At 39.1% G+C, this 16,862-nt stretch overlaps 1 protein-coding gene across 1 annotated transcript in view; it reads right to left on the reverse strand.

Annotated features, from left to right (window-relative positions):
• LOC127873909 (kinesin-like protein KIF16B) overlaps positions 1 to 16,862 on the reverse strand; it is an 83,931-nt gene that overhangs the window by 42,848 nt on the left and 24,221 nt on the right. Inside the window, exons 9-16 of the mRNA XM_052418020.1 lie at positions 14,609 to 14,676; positions 13,412 to 13,512; positions 12,618 to 12,728; positions 10,860 to 10,969; positions 9,865 to 9,939; positions 9,281 to 9,334; positions 8,546 to 8,605; positions 7,817 to 7,939 (exon numbers count right to left, since the gene is read on the reverse strand). Coding sequence (XP_052273980.1) covers positions 7,817 to 7,939; positions 8,546 to 8,605; positions 9,281 to 9,334; positions 9,865 to 9,939; positions 10,860 to 10,969; positions 12,618 to 12,728; positions 13,412 to 13,512; positions 14,609 to 14,676 — 702 coding nt within the window. The remainder of the gene's footprint in view (positions 1 to 7,816; positions 7,940 to 8,545; positions 8,606 to 9,280; positions 9,335 to 9,864; positions 9,940 to 10,859; positions 10,970 to 12,617; positions 12,729 to 13,411; positions 13,513 to 14,608; positions 14,677 to 16,862) is intronic.

A 16,862-nucleotide genomic window follows, 5' to 3' on the forward strand; every position in this document is an offset into this window, starting at 1 on the left:
CAGAGTATGCATGTCTAGCAACAAGTGAGGACAGTGTATGCATGTCTTGCTACAAGTGAGGACAGTGTATGCATGTCTAGCTACAACTGAGGACAGTGTATGCATGTCTATCTACAACTGAGGACAGTGTATGCATGTCTATCTACAACTGAGGACAGTGTATGCATGTATATCTACAACTGAAGACAGTGTATGTATGTTCATCTACAACTGAAGACAGTGTATGTATGTTCATCTACAACTGATGACAGTGTATGCATTTCTAGCTACAACTGATGACAGTGTATGTATGTCTATCTACAACTGAGGACAGTGTATGTATGTCTATCTACAACTGAGGACAGTGTATGCATGTCTATCTACAACTGAGGACAGTGTATGTATGTCTATCTACAACTGAGGACAGTGTATGCATGTCTATCTACAACTGAGGACAGTGTATGTATGTCTATCTACAACTGAGGACAGTGTATGTATGTCTATCTACAACTGAGGACACTGTATGTATGTCTATCTACAACTGAGGACAGTGTATGCATGTCTATCTACAAGTGAGGACAGTGTATGTATGTATATCTACAACTGAGGACAGTGTATGCATGTCGATCTACAACTGAGGAAAGTGTATGCATGTCTATCTACAACTGAGGACAGTGTATGCATGTCTATCTACAACTGAGGACAGTGTATGCATGTATATCTACAACTGAGGACAGTGTATGCATGTCTATCTACAACTGAGGACAGTGTATGCATGTCTATCTACAACTGAGGACAGTGTATGCATGTCTATCTACAACTGAGGACAGTGTATGTATGTATATCTACAACTGAGGACAGTGTATGCATGTCTATCTACAAGTGAGGACAGTGTATGCATGTCTATCTACAACTGAGGAAAGTGTATGCATGTCTATCTACAACTGAGGACAGTGTATGCATGTTCATCTACAACTGAGGACAGTGTATGCATGTCTATCTACAACTGAGGACAGTGTATGCATGTCTATCTACAACTGAGGACAGTGTATGCATGTCTATCTACAACTGAGGACAGTGTATGCATGTCTATCTACAAGTGAGAGCAGTGTATGCATGTCTATCTACAACTGAGGACAGTGTATGCATGTCTATCTACAACTGAGGACAGTGTATGCATGTCTATCTACAACTGAAGACAGTGTATGTATGTCTATCTACAACTGAGGACAGTGTATGCATGTCTAGCTACAACTGAGGACAGTGTTTGCATGTCTATCTACAACTGAGGACAGTGTATGCATGTATAGCTACAAGTGAGGGCAGTGTATGCGCATCTATCTACAAGTGAGAACAGTGTATGCATGTATATCTACAACTGAGGACAGTGTTTGCGCATCTATCTACAAGTGAGAACAGTGTATGCATGTCTATCTACAACTGAGGACAGTGTATGCATGTCTATCTACAAGTGAGGACAGTGCATGCATGTCTATCTACAACTGAGGACAGTGTTTGCGCATCTATCTACAAGTGAGAACAGTGTATGCATGTCTAGCTACAACTGAGGACAGTGTTTGCATGTCTATCTACAACTGAGGACAGTGTATGCATGTCTATCTACAACTGAGGACAGTGTATGCATGTATAGCTACAAGTGAGGGCAGTGTATGCGCATCTATCTACAAGTGAGAACAGTGTATGCATGTCTATCTACAACTGAGGACAGTGTATGCATGTCTATCTACAACTGAGGACAGTGTATGCATGTCTATCTACAACTGAGGACAGTGAATGTATGTCTATCTACAAGTGAGGACAGTGTATGCATGTCTATCTACAAGTGAGGACAGTGCATGCATGTCTATCTACAACTGAGGACAGTGTATGCATGTGTATCTACAAGTGAGGACAGTGCATGCATGTCTATCTACAACTGAGGACAGTGTATGCATGTCTATCTACAAGTGAGGACAGTGTATGTATGTATATCTACAACTGAAGACAGTGCATGCATGTCTATCTACAACTGAGGACAGTGTATGCGCGTCTATCTACAACTGATGACAGTGTATGCATGTCTATCTACAACTGAGGACAGTGTATGTATGTCTATCTACAACTGAGGACAGTGTATGCATGTCTATCTACAACTGAGGACACTGTATGCATGTCTATCTACAACTGAGGACACTGTATGCATGTCTATATACAACTGAGGACAGTGTATGCATGTCTATCTACAACTGATGACAGTGTATGTATGTCTATCTACAACTGAGGACAGTGTATGCATATTCATCTACAACTGATGACAGTGTATGCATGTCTATCTACAACTGAGGACAGTGTATGTATGTTCATCTACAACTGATGACAGTGTATGCATGTCTATCTACAACTGAAGACAGTGTATGTATGTATATCTACAACTGAGGACAGTGTTTGCATGTATATCTACAAGTGAGGACAGTGTTTGCATGTCTAGCTACAAGTGAGGCCAGTGTATGCATGTATATCTACAACTGAGGAAAGTGTTTGCGCATCTATCTACAAGTGAGAACAGTGTATGCATGTCTAGCTACAACTGAGGACAGTGTTTGCATGTCTATCTACAACTGAGGACAGTGTATGCATGTATAGCTACAAGTGAGGGCAGTGTATGCGCATCTATCTACAAGTGAGAACAGTGTATGCATGTATATCTACAACTGAGGACAGTGTTTGCGCATCTATCTACAAGTGAGAACAGTGTATGCATGTCTATCTACAACTGAGGACAGTGTATGCATGTCTATCTACAAGTGAGGACAGTGCATGCATGTCTATCTACAACTGAGGACAGTGTTTGCGCATCTATCTACAAGTGAGAACAGTGTATGCATGTCTAGCTACAACTGAGGACAGTGTTTGCATGTCTATCTACAACTGAGGACAGTGTATGCATGTATAGCTACAAGTGAGGGCAGTGAATGCGCATCTATCTACAAGTGAAAACAGTGTATGCATGTCTATCTACAACTGAGGACAGTGTATGCATGTCTATCTACAACTGAGGACAGTGTATGCATGTCTATCTACAACTGAGGACAGTGAATGTATGTCTATCTACAAGTGAAGACAGTGTATGCATGTCTATCTACAAGTGAGGACAGTGCATGCATGTCTATCTACAACTGAGGACAGTGTATGCATGTGTATCTACAAGTGAGGACAGTGCATGCATGTCTATCTACAACTGAGGACAGTGTATGTATGTCTATCTACAACTGAGGACAGTGTATGCATGTCTATCTACAAGTGAGGACAGTGCATGCATGTCTATCTACAACTGAGGACAGTGTATGCATGTGTATCTACAAGTGAGGACAGTGCATGCATGTCTATCTACAACTGAGGACAGTGTATGTATGTATATCTACAACTGAGGACAGTGTATGCATGTCTATCTACAACTGAGGACAGTGCATGCATGTCTATCTACAACTGAGGACAGTGTATGCATGTCTATCTACAACTGAGGAAAGGGTTTGCATGTCTAGCTACAAGTGAGGCCAGTGTATGCACGTCAAGGTACAAGTGAGGAAAGTGAATGCATGTCTATCTACAAGTGAGGGCAGTGTATGCATGTCTATCTACAACTGAGGACAGTGTTTGCATGTCTATCTACAACTGAGGACAGTGTATGTATGTCTATCTACAACTGAGGACAGTGTATGCATGTCTATCTACAAGTGAGGGCAGTGTATGCATGTCTATCTACAACTGAGGACAGAGTATGCATGTCTAGCTACAACTGAGGACAGTGTTTGCATGTCTATCTACAACTGAGGACAGTGTATGCATGTATATCTACAACTGAGGACAGTGTATGCATGTATATCTACAAGTGAGGACAGTGCATGCATGTCTATCTACAACTGAGGACAGTGTATGCATGTCTATCTACAACTGAGGACAGTGTATGTATGTCTATCTACAACTGAGGACAGTGTATGCATGTCTATCTACAACTGAGGACAGTGTATGTATGTCTATCTACAACTGAGGACAGTGTATGTATGTTCATCAACAACTGAAGACAGTGTATGCATGTCTATCTACACCTGAGGACAGTGTATGCATGTCTATCTACACCTGAGGACAGTGTATGCATGTCTATCTACAACTGAGGACAGTGTATGCATGTCTATCTACAACTGAGGAAAGGGTTTGCATGTCTAGCTACAAGTGAGGCCAGTGTATGCACGTCAAGGTACAAGTGAGGAAAGTGAATGCATGTCTATCTACAAGTGAGGGCAGTGTATGCATGTCTAGCTACACCTGAGGCCACTGTATGCATGTCTAGCTACAAGTGAGAACAGTGCATGCATGTCTAGCTACAAGTGAGGACACTGTATGCATGTCTAGCTACAAGTGAGGACAGTGTATGCATGTCTTGCCACAAGTGAGGACAGTGTATGCATGTCTAGCTACAACTGAGGACACTGTATGCATGTCTAGCTACAAGTGAGGACAGTGCATGCATATCTAGCTACAAGTGAGGACAGTGCATGCATGTCTAGCTACACCAGAGGACACTGTATGCATGTGAAGCAACAACAAAGGACAGAGTATGCATGTCTATCTTCAACTGAAGACAGTGTATGCGTGTCTATCTACAACTGAGGACAGTGTATGCATGTCTATATTGTATTGAGGACAGCTTATGCAAGTCAATCTACAACTGAGGACAGTGTATGCGCATCTATCTACAACTGAGGACAGTGTATGCATGTTCAGCTACAACTGAGGACAGTGTATGCATTTCTATCTACAACTGAGGACAGTGTATGCATGTCTATCTACAACTGATGACAGTGTATGCATGTCTATCTACAACTGAGGACAGTGTATGCATGTCTATCTACAACTGAGGACAGTGTATGCATGTCTATCTACAACTGAGGACAGTGTATGCATGTCTATCTACAACTGAGGACAGTGTATGCATGTCTATCTACAACTGAGGACAGTGAATGCATGTCTATCTACAACTGAGGACAGTGTATGTATGTCTATCTACAACTGATGACAGTGTATGCATGTCTATCTACAACTGAGGACAGTGTATATATGTCTATCTACAACTGAGGACAGTGTATGCATGTCTATCTACAACTGAGGACAGTGTATGCATGTCTATCTACAACTGAGGACAGTGTATGTATGTATATCTACAACTGAGGACAGTGTATGCATGTCTATCTACAACTGAGGACAGTGTATGTATGTATATCTACAACTGAGGACAGTGTATGCATGTCTAGCTACAACTGAGGACAGTGTATGCATGTCTATCTACAACTGAGGACAGTGTATGCATGTCTATCTACAACTGATGACAGTGTATGCATGTCTATCTACAACTGAGGACAGTGTATGTATGTATATCTACAACTGAGGACAGTGTATGCATGTCTAGCTACAACTGAGGACAGTGTATGCATGTCTATCTACAACTGAGGACAGTGTATGTATGTATATCTACAACTGAGGACAGTGTATGCATGTCTATCTACAACTGAGGACAGTGTATGTATGTATATCTACAACTGAGGACAGTGTATGCATGTCTATCTACAACTGATGACAGTGTATGTATGTATATCTACAACTGAGGACAGTGTATGCATGTCTATCTACAACTGAGGACAGTGTATGTATGTATATCTACAACTGAGGACAGTGTATGCATGTCTATCTACAACTGAGGACAGTGTATGCATGTCTATCTACAACTGAGGACAGTGTATGTATGTCTATCTACAACTGAGGACAGTGTATGTATGTATATCTACAACTGAGGACAGTGTATGCATGTCTATCTACAACTGAGGACAGTGTATGCATGTCTATCTACAACTGAGGACAGTGTATGCATGTCTATCTACAACTGAGGACAGTGTATGCATGTCTATCTACAAGTGAGGACAGTGTATGCATGTCTATCTACAACTGAGGAAAGTGTATGCATGTCTATCTACAACTGAGGACAGTGTATGTATGCATATCTACAAGTGAGGACAGTGTATGCATGTCTTGCTACAAGTGAGGACAGTGTATGCATGTCTATCTACAACTGAGGACAGTGTATGCATGTCTATCTACAACTGAGGACAGTGTATGCATGTATATCTACAAGTGAGGACAGTGTATGCATGTCTATCTACAAGTGAGGAAAGTGTATGCATGTCTATCTACAACTGAGGACAGTGTATGCATTTCTATCTACAACTGAGGACAGTGTATGCATGTCTATCTACAACTGAGGACAGTGTATGCATGTATATCTACAACTGAGGACAGTGTATGCATTTCTATCTACAACTGAGGAAAGTGTATGCATGTCTATCTACAACTGAGGAAAGTGTATGCATGTCTATCTACAACTGAGGACAGTGTATGTATGTCTATCTACAACTGAGGAAAGTGTATGCATGTCTATCTACAACTGAGGACAGTGTATGCATGTCTATCTACAACTGAGGACAGTGTATGCATGTCTATCTACAACTGAGGAAAGTGTATGCATTTCTATCTACAACTGAGGACAGTGTATGTATGTATATCTACAACTGAGGACAGTGTATGTATGTCTATCTACAACTGAGGACAGTGTATGTATGTCTATCTACAACTGAGGACAGTGTATGCATGTCTATCTACAACTGAGGAAAGTGTATGCATGTCTATCTACAACTGAGGACAGTGTATGCATTTCTATCTACAACTGAGGACAGTGTATGTATGTCTATCTACAACTGAGGACAGTGTATGTATGTCTATCTACAACTGAGGACAGTGTATGCATGTATATCTACAACTGAGGACAGTGTATGCATTTCTATCTACAACTGAGGACAGTGTATGCATGTCTATCTACAACTGAGGACAGTGTATGCATTTCTATCTACAACTGAGGAAAGTGTATGCATGTCTATCTACAACTGAGGACAGTGTATGCATTTCTATCTACAACTGAGGACAGTGTATGTATGTCTATCTACAACTGAGGACAGTGTATGTATGTCTATCTACAACTGAGGACAGTGTATGCATGTCTATCTACAACTGAGGACAGTGTATGCATGTATATCTACAAGTGAGGACAGTGCATGCATGTCTATCTACAAGTGAGGAAAGTGTATGCATGTCTATCTACAACTGAGGACAGTGTATGCATTTCTATCTACAACTGAGGACAGTGTATGCATGTCTATCTACAACTGAGGACAGTGCTTTCATGTCTAGCTACAAGTGTGGACAGTGTATGCATGTCGAGTCAGAAATGCAGACAGTGTATGCATGTCTATCTACATCTGAGGACAGTGTTTGCATGTCTAGCTACAAGTGAGGACAGTGTATGCATGTCTAGGTACAAGTGAGGACAGTGAATGCATGTCTATCTAAACTTGAGGACACTGTATACATGACAGTGTATGCATGTCAAGCTACAAGTGAGGACAGTGTATGCATGTCTATCTAATGTGGTCCCTCAGTGAGGAGGTTACATTATGTAAGAACTGTCACAGCATCAGTACCTTACACAGAAATACATTTACATCATCGCTTAACTATCCTTATAATCATCGTGTAGTTGTCAGAAGTAAGGGGAGCCAAACAACTAACCTTACCCTGGATAGACAGACAAATCAACAGACATGATGGCCTGAGGGCAAACCCGTATTCAACTCTGGTCAAACTACTGGGGACTTTGATCACTTTACAAATATTCTCTGAAGTCTTGCCTGGTGAATACCACACTTAGCTTACCCCTATGTCTTGAATACTGTACCTTAAGATGGAAGAGTATGATGCCAGTGCTAAGAATGTCATCGTCGATGCCAATCAAGTGTGGAAGAGCAGAATCTAGCACCACTCCCGCCCCCTCCTTCCTCAGGGCAAGAGTTCCTGTTTCCTGAAACATATTAAAAGCTATTGTCTTTTGCCAAGAATAAAATACATTGCATATTGTCTATTACAAAGGCTAAATCACATTTGTAATAGTCTATTACACAGAATTAATCACATAGCTAATTGTATATTGCAAAGACTTTAATAAACTTGCTTATTGACTATTGCTTAATCACACGGCTTATTGTCTATTGTAAAAACTTAAGTCTTGACTTAATCAAATTGAATATTGTCTGTTGTAAAGACAAAATGAAATTGCTTATTGTGTATTGCAAAGGCTTAATCACACTTAATCTATTGTCAAGACTAAATCAGATTGCTCATTGTTTACAGAACAGACATTCCATTTTGCCTGTTATAAAGACTCGATCACATTGATTAATGTCTTTGGTAAAAATCACATTGCTTATCGACTATTGCAAACACCAAATAACATTACCTACTGACTTAAAACAAAAAAACTAGTTTAGTGTTCAGTATGATACTGTTATATCTGATCTCAGAAATTATAAGCAACAGAGTTTCACACAGAAACCTAAAATTGAATCACTATACACGTTTGAGAATAAAACCATGTCTAAATTTAAAAAACTTCCTAAAACAACCATACCTTCAAAATACTGGCAATATCTTTCCATTTCTCACTCCATTCTTCTGTCAACACTTTCATCTGAAACAGTCAGGCATATCAAATGCTTTGCCTACCTTCACTAATATCAATTGTAACATCAATAACCATAACAGGAACCTGACCACTTCATATTTTACCTACAATTTTAAGACTGTTCATAAAGCAGCAATATGGCTTGAGTTTTCATAGCTGAGTATTGAATGCAAATTTAAGCATTTCTGATGAGTTCTTCACAGTGAACCAATGAACACATTTTTAATTAACAACCATTTAAAAATAATCTACATTTCAACATAATGCCAAGCAAGTTTAACTGTTCATCTTCTCCACTCAGTAACTGCTGTTTAATGACCCATAATTTAAAGGTATTTTTATATTTCAGGTCTTATCTCCTTTACTAAGCAACTGCTGTTAAATAAGCCTTGTCCTGTGAAAAAATGGGCTTTATGCATGTGCGTAAAGTATCATCCCAAATTAGCCTGCGCATTCCCAACAGGCTAATCAGGGACAACACTTTCCACCTAAACTGGATCTTACCTATAAAGAAGATCTTTCCTTTAAACAAAAAAAATCCCATAAAAAGCGGAAAGTGTCATCCCTGATTAGCTTGTGCAGACTGCACAGTCTAATCTGGGACGACACTTTACGCACGTGCATTAAGGCCCCTTTTCCCAGAACGTCATTTCATTGTTGCAAAAGTTCAGTGTTCCTCACCCTGGCCTCACTCTCCTGTAATTTCTCCTTCACCTTGGGCGCAGATATGCTGTCCTGAAACATTGTTTCAAAATTTGGTAAGGATGGTCTAAAAAGATTTTCTACCATGTTGTGGAAACTGGAAAAATTATCACCATAAATTCAGCAATTATGAGATCTGTGCTATTTTGAGTGTGATAGACACTAGGTGAATCACATTGAGTGCGTGTTTCACTGAGTAAATTTTTTTAAATCACATTTGGTGTCTCACAAAGTGGAATAAGAACCCTTTTTTGTCAAATTGGGTGCATAATGCATTTGTGCGACATTTCTTAAATGTTCAGAATCTGGGTAAAGGTATGTGTTTGTTTAAATCCCCATGGGATGCACATTTAATCATTTTGGTGTGTCAGCATAAAATGTTATATGTTTCTGTAACTTTAAGAATGTCATGTACATTAAGTGTACATGTGCAAGACACTTTTCATACCCAAAGATCTGCACACCCTTCAGTTATGTGCCCTTGAAAATAGCTGTTAAAGTGAAGCAAGATAACAAAAAACCAACAAACTGCTCTTGTTGACATTGGCGAGTTTAACACTTACAATATTTCCTCCGACCAGTGTCTTCAGACGTTCAATTTCTTCTCTTAACTCTCGTATGATTTTCACATTCTTATCCTTTAATAGAATGTAATTATATTGAGAAGACATAATGAAATAAAACAGACACATACAAAATACAAGTATGACTAGAGTGTTTATTTTCATCCTAATATCACGTACCAAGGATTTCACTGCCAAGTACTATAATGCGTTAATTATGTACATTTGGAATATACCCTATACAATCATTTAAAAGTAAATATAAAATTTACCCTTATATTTTCATTGTAAATAGATTGATATGTGTACGTTCATGATGTTTTTTACCCTAATCAAAGATACAGTTTACAAACAACAACAAACGTTCTATCTGTTACTTCCACTACACGTGTTAATAATAGGCCATGATCTTGAAGACTTGGTCAGAGTTATCGATAATATTACATTTCTATATTGATATATATATATTTTTGTTTTTAATCTCCTGAACATCTAATAAGAAATATATATATATGAGCCTCACTCAGGGAAAATGGGGCTAAATGCAAGTGCTTAAAGTGTTGTCACAGATAAGCCTATGCAGTCCAAACTCAGGGACTAAACTGTCCTCCTTAACGGGTTGTTCGTTTAGAAGAAACTTCCATAAAAGTGGAAACTGTCATCCCTGATTAACCTGTGTGGACTGCACAGGCTAATCTGGAAAAACACTATAGCACATCCATTCAACCCTGTTTTACCAGACCAAGGGTCATATGTTAACCCTTTGCATGCTGAGAAATTTGTCGTCTGCTAAAATGTTGTCTGCTAAATTTCAAAAATTAGCATTTTCTTCGATTTTTTTTCAAAGAATACTATCAGAATAGCAAACAGTTTGCATCCTGATGAGACGCCACGTTCTGTGGCGTCTCATCTGGATCCAAACTGTTTGCAAAGGCCTTCAAAATTCGGTTCCAGCACTGAAAGAGTTAAAAGCTACATTTTGTTTGCTTGCCTACCTCGTTCACGGTTGGCCTGTTAATGATGTTCTTGGCTCGGTTTGCATACCTCAACGCACTCAGAGTCTCTGCATAGTTCACGTCTGCTGGCGATATCGCTACAACCATGAAATTTCTATTATATGCGCATGTACAAAAAGTGACGTCACAGATTCGTCTGTGCAATTCCCACAGGAAAATCAGGAACAATACTTTCCGCCTTCACTGGATTTTTTTGTTCATAGGAAGTCTGTTTTAAACAAAAATCATGCATAGACGGATATAACTGTTACTGATACACCTGTGCAGACAGCACAAGTTAATCTAGAATTACACTTTACGCACATGCTCTAAGTCCCATTCTCCCGGAGCGCTAAATGCACTCAGTGTCTTCGCAAAGTTCATGTTTGCTGGTGATATGGCTACAATCATGAAACACAGACTTGAATAGCATTTTTCTGCATTATATCAGTGTATGAACTATCTGGAAAAAATGTGCCTTATTTGCTGACAGTTTATACACGAATAAATGCAGCAAAATGAAATTCAATTCTAATAAATACAATTCACATTGGTTATGAGATATATTTTCAACAGCTATGTGCTACAACTGAATTCTATCTGTAGTCATATGGATCTCATGTTGGTTTTGGTCTTCCTTGAATGTATTATGTTGACGTTTGTGCTAAAGAAAACCAACATTTTGCAATTGAAAAAAGGAAAGCAACATTGTTAAGATTTACGCAAAAACAATCAGTTGTATATGAATCAATACTATGGTCATGAATATTTACTACAAGAACATTTGCATATAAGCGTTGCTCTGGGTAACAGGGCTTAATTCATATACATATAGTATAGCGCCAAGATTATCCAAAATTACCCTATACAGTCCTCGCAGGCTATACAGTCCTCGCAGGCTATACAGTCCTCGCAGGCTATACAGTCCTCGCAGGCTATACAGTCCTCGCAGGCTATACAGTCCTCGCAGGCTATACAGTCCTCGCAGGCTATACAGTCCTCGCAGGCTATACAGTCCTCGCAGGCTATACAGTCCTCGCAGGCTATACAGTCCTCGCAGGCTATACAGTCCTCGCAGGCTATACAGTCCTCGCAGGCTATACAGTCCTCGCAGGCTATACAGTCCTCGCAGGCTATACAGTCCTCGCAGGCTATACAGTCCTCGCAGGCTATACAGTCCTCGCAGGCTATACAGTCCTCGCAGGCTATACAGTCCTCGCAGGCTATACAGTCCTCGCAGGCTATACAGTCCTCGCAGGCTATACAGTCCTCGCAGGCCTACAGTCCTGCGCAGGCTAGACAGTCCTCGCATGCCTATACGCCTCGCGCTATACAGAGTCCTCGCAGGCTATACAGTCCCTCGCAGGGCCTATACAGTCCTCGCAGGCTATACAGCTCCTAGCAGGCCCGCATGCCTATACAGTCGCATCTCGCAGGCTATACAGTCCGCGGCAGTCTATACAGTCCTCGCAGGCTATACAGTCCTCGCAGCTCTACAGTGCCTCGCAGGCTCTATACAGTCCTCGCAGGCTAATCAGGACCACATTTCCACGTAGATGATTTGTTTTCTTACACGAAAGTCTCTCCTTAGGGAAACATCTAGATAAGGCAAGAAAGTGTCTTCCATTAATAGTCTGTGAGGACTGCAATACATAAGCGGCGACACTTTGATCGAAGGGCATTAATCCCAGATTTCACGGAATACAGCTAATGGTGATATAGGGTATTCTCTGATGTACTTTACTTTGTGACCATGATTTGTGCGAGAGTTGCCACCCAGACTGTCCTTTAGGAGCCATGTGAGCACGGAGTCACGATAAGGGATGAAGCTGCCCTTGCCTGTACGCAAACCCTTATCTGATACATCAGCTGTAACAGGGAATAAACACATGTCACCATTGCTTGACGGTGGTTTAATGCATGTGTGGAAAAAATCATCCCTGATTAGCCTGTGTGGAATGCACAGGCTATTATTAGAAGACACTTTAGGCACACGCATTATACCCTGTTTTCTCAGAGATAGGCTCATACGAGAGCAAACCCTGATCTATTACATCAGCTGAAACATGAAACAAACATGCATCTATATTACTAGAATATTAATACCGGTACTTAATTTCATATGTCCACAAGCGAGCTTTAATGAGGAAAAACAGGTCAATAACTTTGAGTGACACATGCATGATAATTGTTCTTTTGTAAATTTCATAAGTATGTGTATGGCATTACTTTTTGTTGATTTAGTGCATTGACTGAAACACGAATTTAACACAAACACATCAAAAATTACAAATTAAAATTCCCTCTTTTTTTAAAAAACCTATGAATTTAGGTTTTCACAGAAGACATTTTTTTTAAATTCATGAAATTTCATGCCGATAAATTTAAATCATGTTACAGTATTTGATGGCTGTACAGAAATACTAATACACTGGTAAATGTCATCAGTCTTTGTTTGACTGCTTTCAGTCTCCCCAACCATTCATACAGTTAAAAGTTTACACAAAACCAGCCAAGATGTCAAAACAATGCCCCAATGGTTATTGCCTTACCCAGCTGTTTGATGACAGTTCCCAGGGACACCAGGGACTTGTTGATGCTGCCTCCCTCTCTCAGTCTCACACCAGTGGCACCAGTTGCTGTGGCTCGCTCACTGTCAACGGGAATGTTAAAGATGTGTTTGAGGTGTGCTCAGGAAATATGAGGTTTAATGCATGTGTGTAAAGTGTCGTCCCAGATTAGCTTGAGCAGTCTTGACAGGCTAATCAAGGGAAACACTTTCTGCTTTTTATGGAATTTTTTATTTAAAGGAAGTATATTCTAAGTGAAAAATCCAATTTAGGCAGGAAGTAACATCCCTGATTAGCCAGAGTGGTCTGACAAAGCTTATCTGGGATGACACTTTACACAAATGAATTAGATTCTGTTTTCTTAAAGTGAGGTTTATTTGAATTTTGAAGTGGGACACCAGAGCTAAATACATTTGGTTAAAGTGTTTGCATAGGCAGATTTGAAACAAAAGCATTCGTTTTTATGATAAATTTTCTGGTTTAGATGTTTGCAATTAACCATTGTTTCCATAATACACTTCATATATTGGTGTACCTAAAGATATTAAACTCTTTTTTTCAATGATTTGTAAATAAATGTCACAAGAAAAAGGCAAATAAGATGTTCTTTATTTTAAACAAGGTTATTTAGCAACAGGTCTCCTTAACATTTATTGTTAGAAATACTATCAGACAAAATGTGCGGCAGTATGAATCATGACAGCTGTCACAGAAGAGCAACAACTAGATTACAAACACAACATGTACATGCAGGAGTGTATCTCTCTAATTTATAATTTATATGATATTGTTCTTCTAATTTCAATTAATCTAAATAGTTTTATTAGATTAGTTTTTCCCAAATCAGTGGACTTTTCATACAAAACAAGACATGTGTTTGTCAGAAACACAATGCCCCCTATAGTGTCGCTTTGAAGCCATATATTTGACCTTGAAGGATGACCTTGACCTTTCACCATTCAAAATGTGCAGCTCCATGAGATACACATGCATGCAAAATATCAAGTTGCTATCTTCAATAATACAAAAGTTATTGTAAAACTGTAACTAACGAAGGTTGAAGTTTTGGGACACACACATACAATTAATGAATGACAGACAGACAGGCCAAAAACCATAACAATTCCCAATTTGAAAAACATTTCTGAAAATGGCCAGGAAAAGGCCGAACATGTTTACCTTCCAGCTAGATCCACCAGGTGAACCTTACTTGTCTTCTCACTGGGAATGCCATCTTTTATTGTGGCCTACAAAGACAAACAGGGGCTGTTGATGTCATCCAGTCAACAACGCTTTTTATATAACAGACAGTAATCAGATCTTCTACTATAAAAAGTAAGGCATTTAAACTATCTTTTGATGGTAATTGTATAATAAATTGGCATATTATTATGTGTAGTTTACTTGATTTTAAATAACTAAAACTTACTTTTGGGAAGAAGATCGATACTGATTTATTATCTTTCTGATACATGTTCTGTTACACAGAAGGTAAGTTAATGTTCATAATATTAGTCAATGCAACACTTTACAACTATTTCATGATCAAATTTCAAAATATACAAACCAAGGGGAGGGATATTTAAAGTCTGACTATTTTGTTATTGAATTTTGCTTTCAGATAATTGTCCTAAACCCTTTGCATGCTGGGAAATTTGTCGTCTGCTAAAATGTTGCTGCAGAATTTCTAAAATTAACATTTTCTTCTATTTTTTTCAAAGAATACTATCAGAATAGCTAACAGTTTGGATCCTGATAAGACACCACGTTCTGTGGCGTCTCATCAGGATCCAAACTGTTTGCAAAGGCCTTCAAAATTGGTTCCCGCACTGAAAGGGTTAATACTATGACATTGGTAACACGTCCAATTTGGTATGGAAATCTAATCCATGAAAGATATGCTACTAAAACATTTACATCGTTAGCACGGATGGCCGAGTGGTCCAAGCTATGTACTGTTACTGCAAGGGTTTGAGTCCTGGTGTGGATTACTTGAGATTTCCTTGGTTTAGTGGATATGGTGTCCGTCTAGCGATCAGGTGACTGGTTCAAACCCCACTTGGAGTGTTTATTCGATCTCCCCCAAGGACACCAAATACTGGTTACAGGAAAGGGACTCGAGAGCGTTTCAATAAGTCTTGGGCTTTCTATGCAATCAAGCAAAAATAAATAGGTAAGGTTTAAACTAATTATTTACATACAGGCCATGTTTGCTTTATTATTTTTACAATTAGGCGCTTGTTTTTTGTAAATTAAACCATCATCAGATAAAATGATCATTGCTTCGCATACTGCATTCCAGGATTATTTTAATTTCATTGGTAATTAAATAGCTCAACAATAGCTTTTGATATTGTGTCAAACTGTTCTTCCGGAATACATGAGCCTTGCTCTGGGAAAAGAGGGCTTAATGCATTTGCACAGAGTTATGTCCTTTATTAGCCGGTGCAGTACTGTGCAGTCTAATCAGAGAGGACCCTTTCCACCTACACTTGTTTTTGTTTAGAAGAGACTTTCTTTACAAAAAACAAGAGGGCCATGATTCCCTCACCTGACTAACCAAGTACAATCCCAACCCAGTTTTCAACAAGATAAACATTCTGACCAAAGTTCATAAAGATTGGATGAAAACTGTGACCTCTATTGTCTACACAAGGTTTTTTTAATATTTGATCTATTGACCTAGTTTTTGACCCCAGGTGACCCAAATACAATCCCAACCCAGATTTCATCAAGACAAACATTCTGACCAAATTTCATAAAGATTGGATGAAAACTGTGACCTCTATTGTCTACACAAGGTTTTGTTAATATTTGATCTATTGACCTAGTTTTTGACCCAAGATGACCCAAATACAATCCCAACCCAGATTTCATCAAGATAAACATTCTGACCAAATTTCATAAAGATTGGATGAAAACTGGGACCTCTATTGTCTATACAAGGTTTTTCTATTATTTCACCCAGTGACCTAGTTTTTCACCTAGTGACCTAGTTTTTAACCCCAGATGACTCAAATACAATCCCAACCCAGATTTCATCAAGATAAACATTCTGACCATTTCATAAAGATTGGATGAAAACTGTGACCTCTACTGTCTACAGGAACAAATTGTTGATGGTTTTTCTATTATTTGACCTAGTGACCTAGTTTTTGACCTCAGATGACCCAAATACAATCCCAACCCAGATTTCATCAAGATAAAATTTCTGACCAAATTTCATAGAGATTGGATGAAAACTGCGACCCTCTATTGTCTAAACAAGGTTTTTCTATTATTTGACCAAGTTTTTGACCTAGTGACCTAGTTTTTGACCCCATATGACCCAAACACATTCCCAAGCCAGATTTCATCAAGATAAACATTCTGACCAAATTTCATGAAGATTGGATGAAAACTGCGACCTCTATTGTCTACACAAGGTTTTTCT

Source organism: Dreissena polymorpha, chromosome 3, assembly GCF_020536995.1.
Source record: "Dreissena polymorpha isolate Duluth1 chromosome 3, UMN_Dpol_1.0, whole genome shotgun sequence".
Classification (NCBI taxonomy): Eukaryota; Metazoa; Mollusca; class Bivalvia; order Myida; family Dreissenidae; genus Dreissena; species Dreissena polymorpha.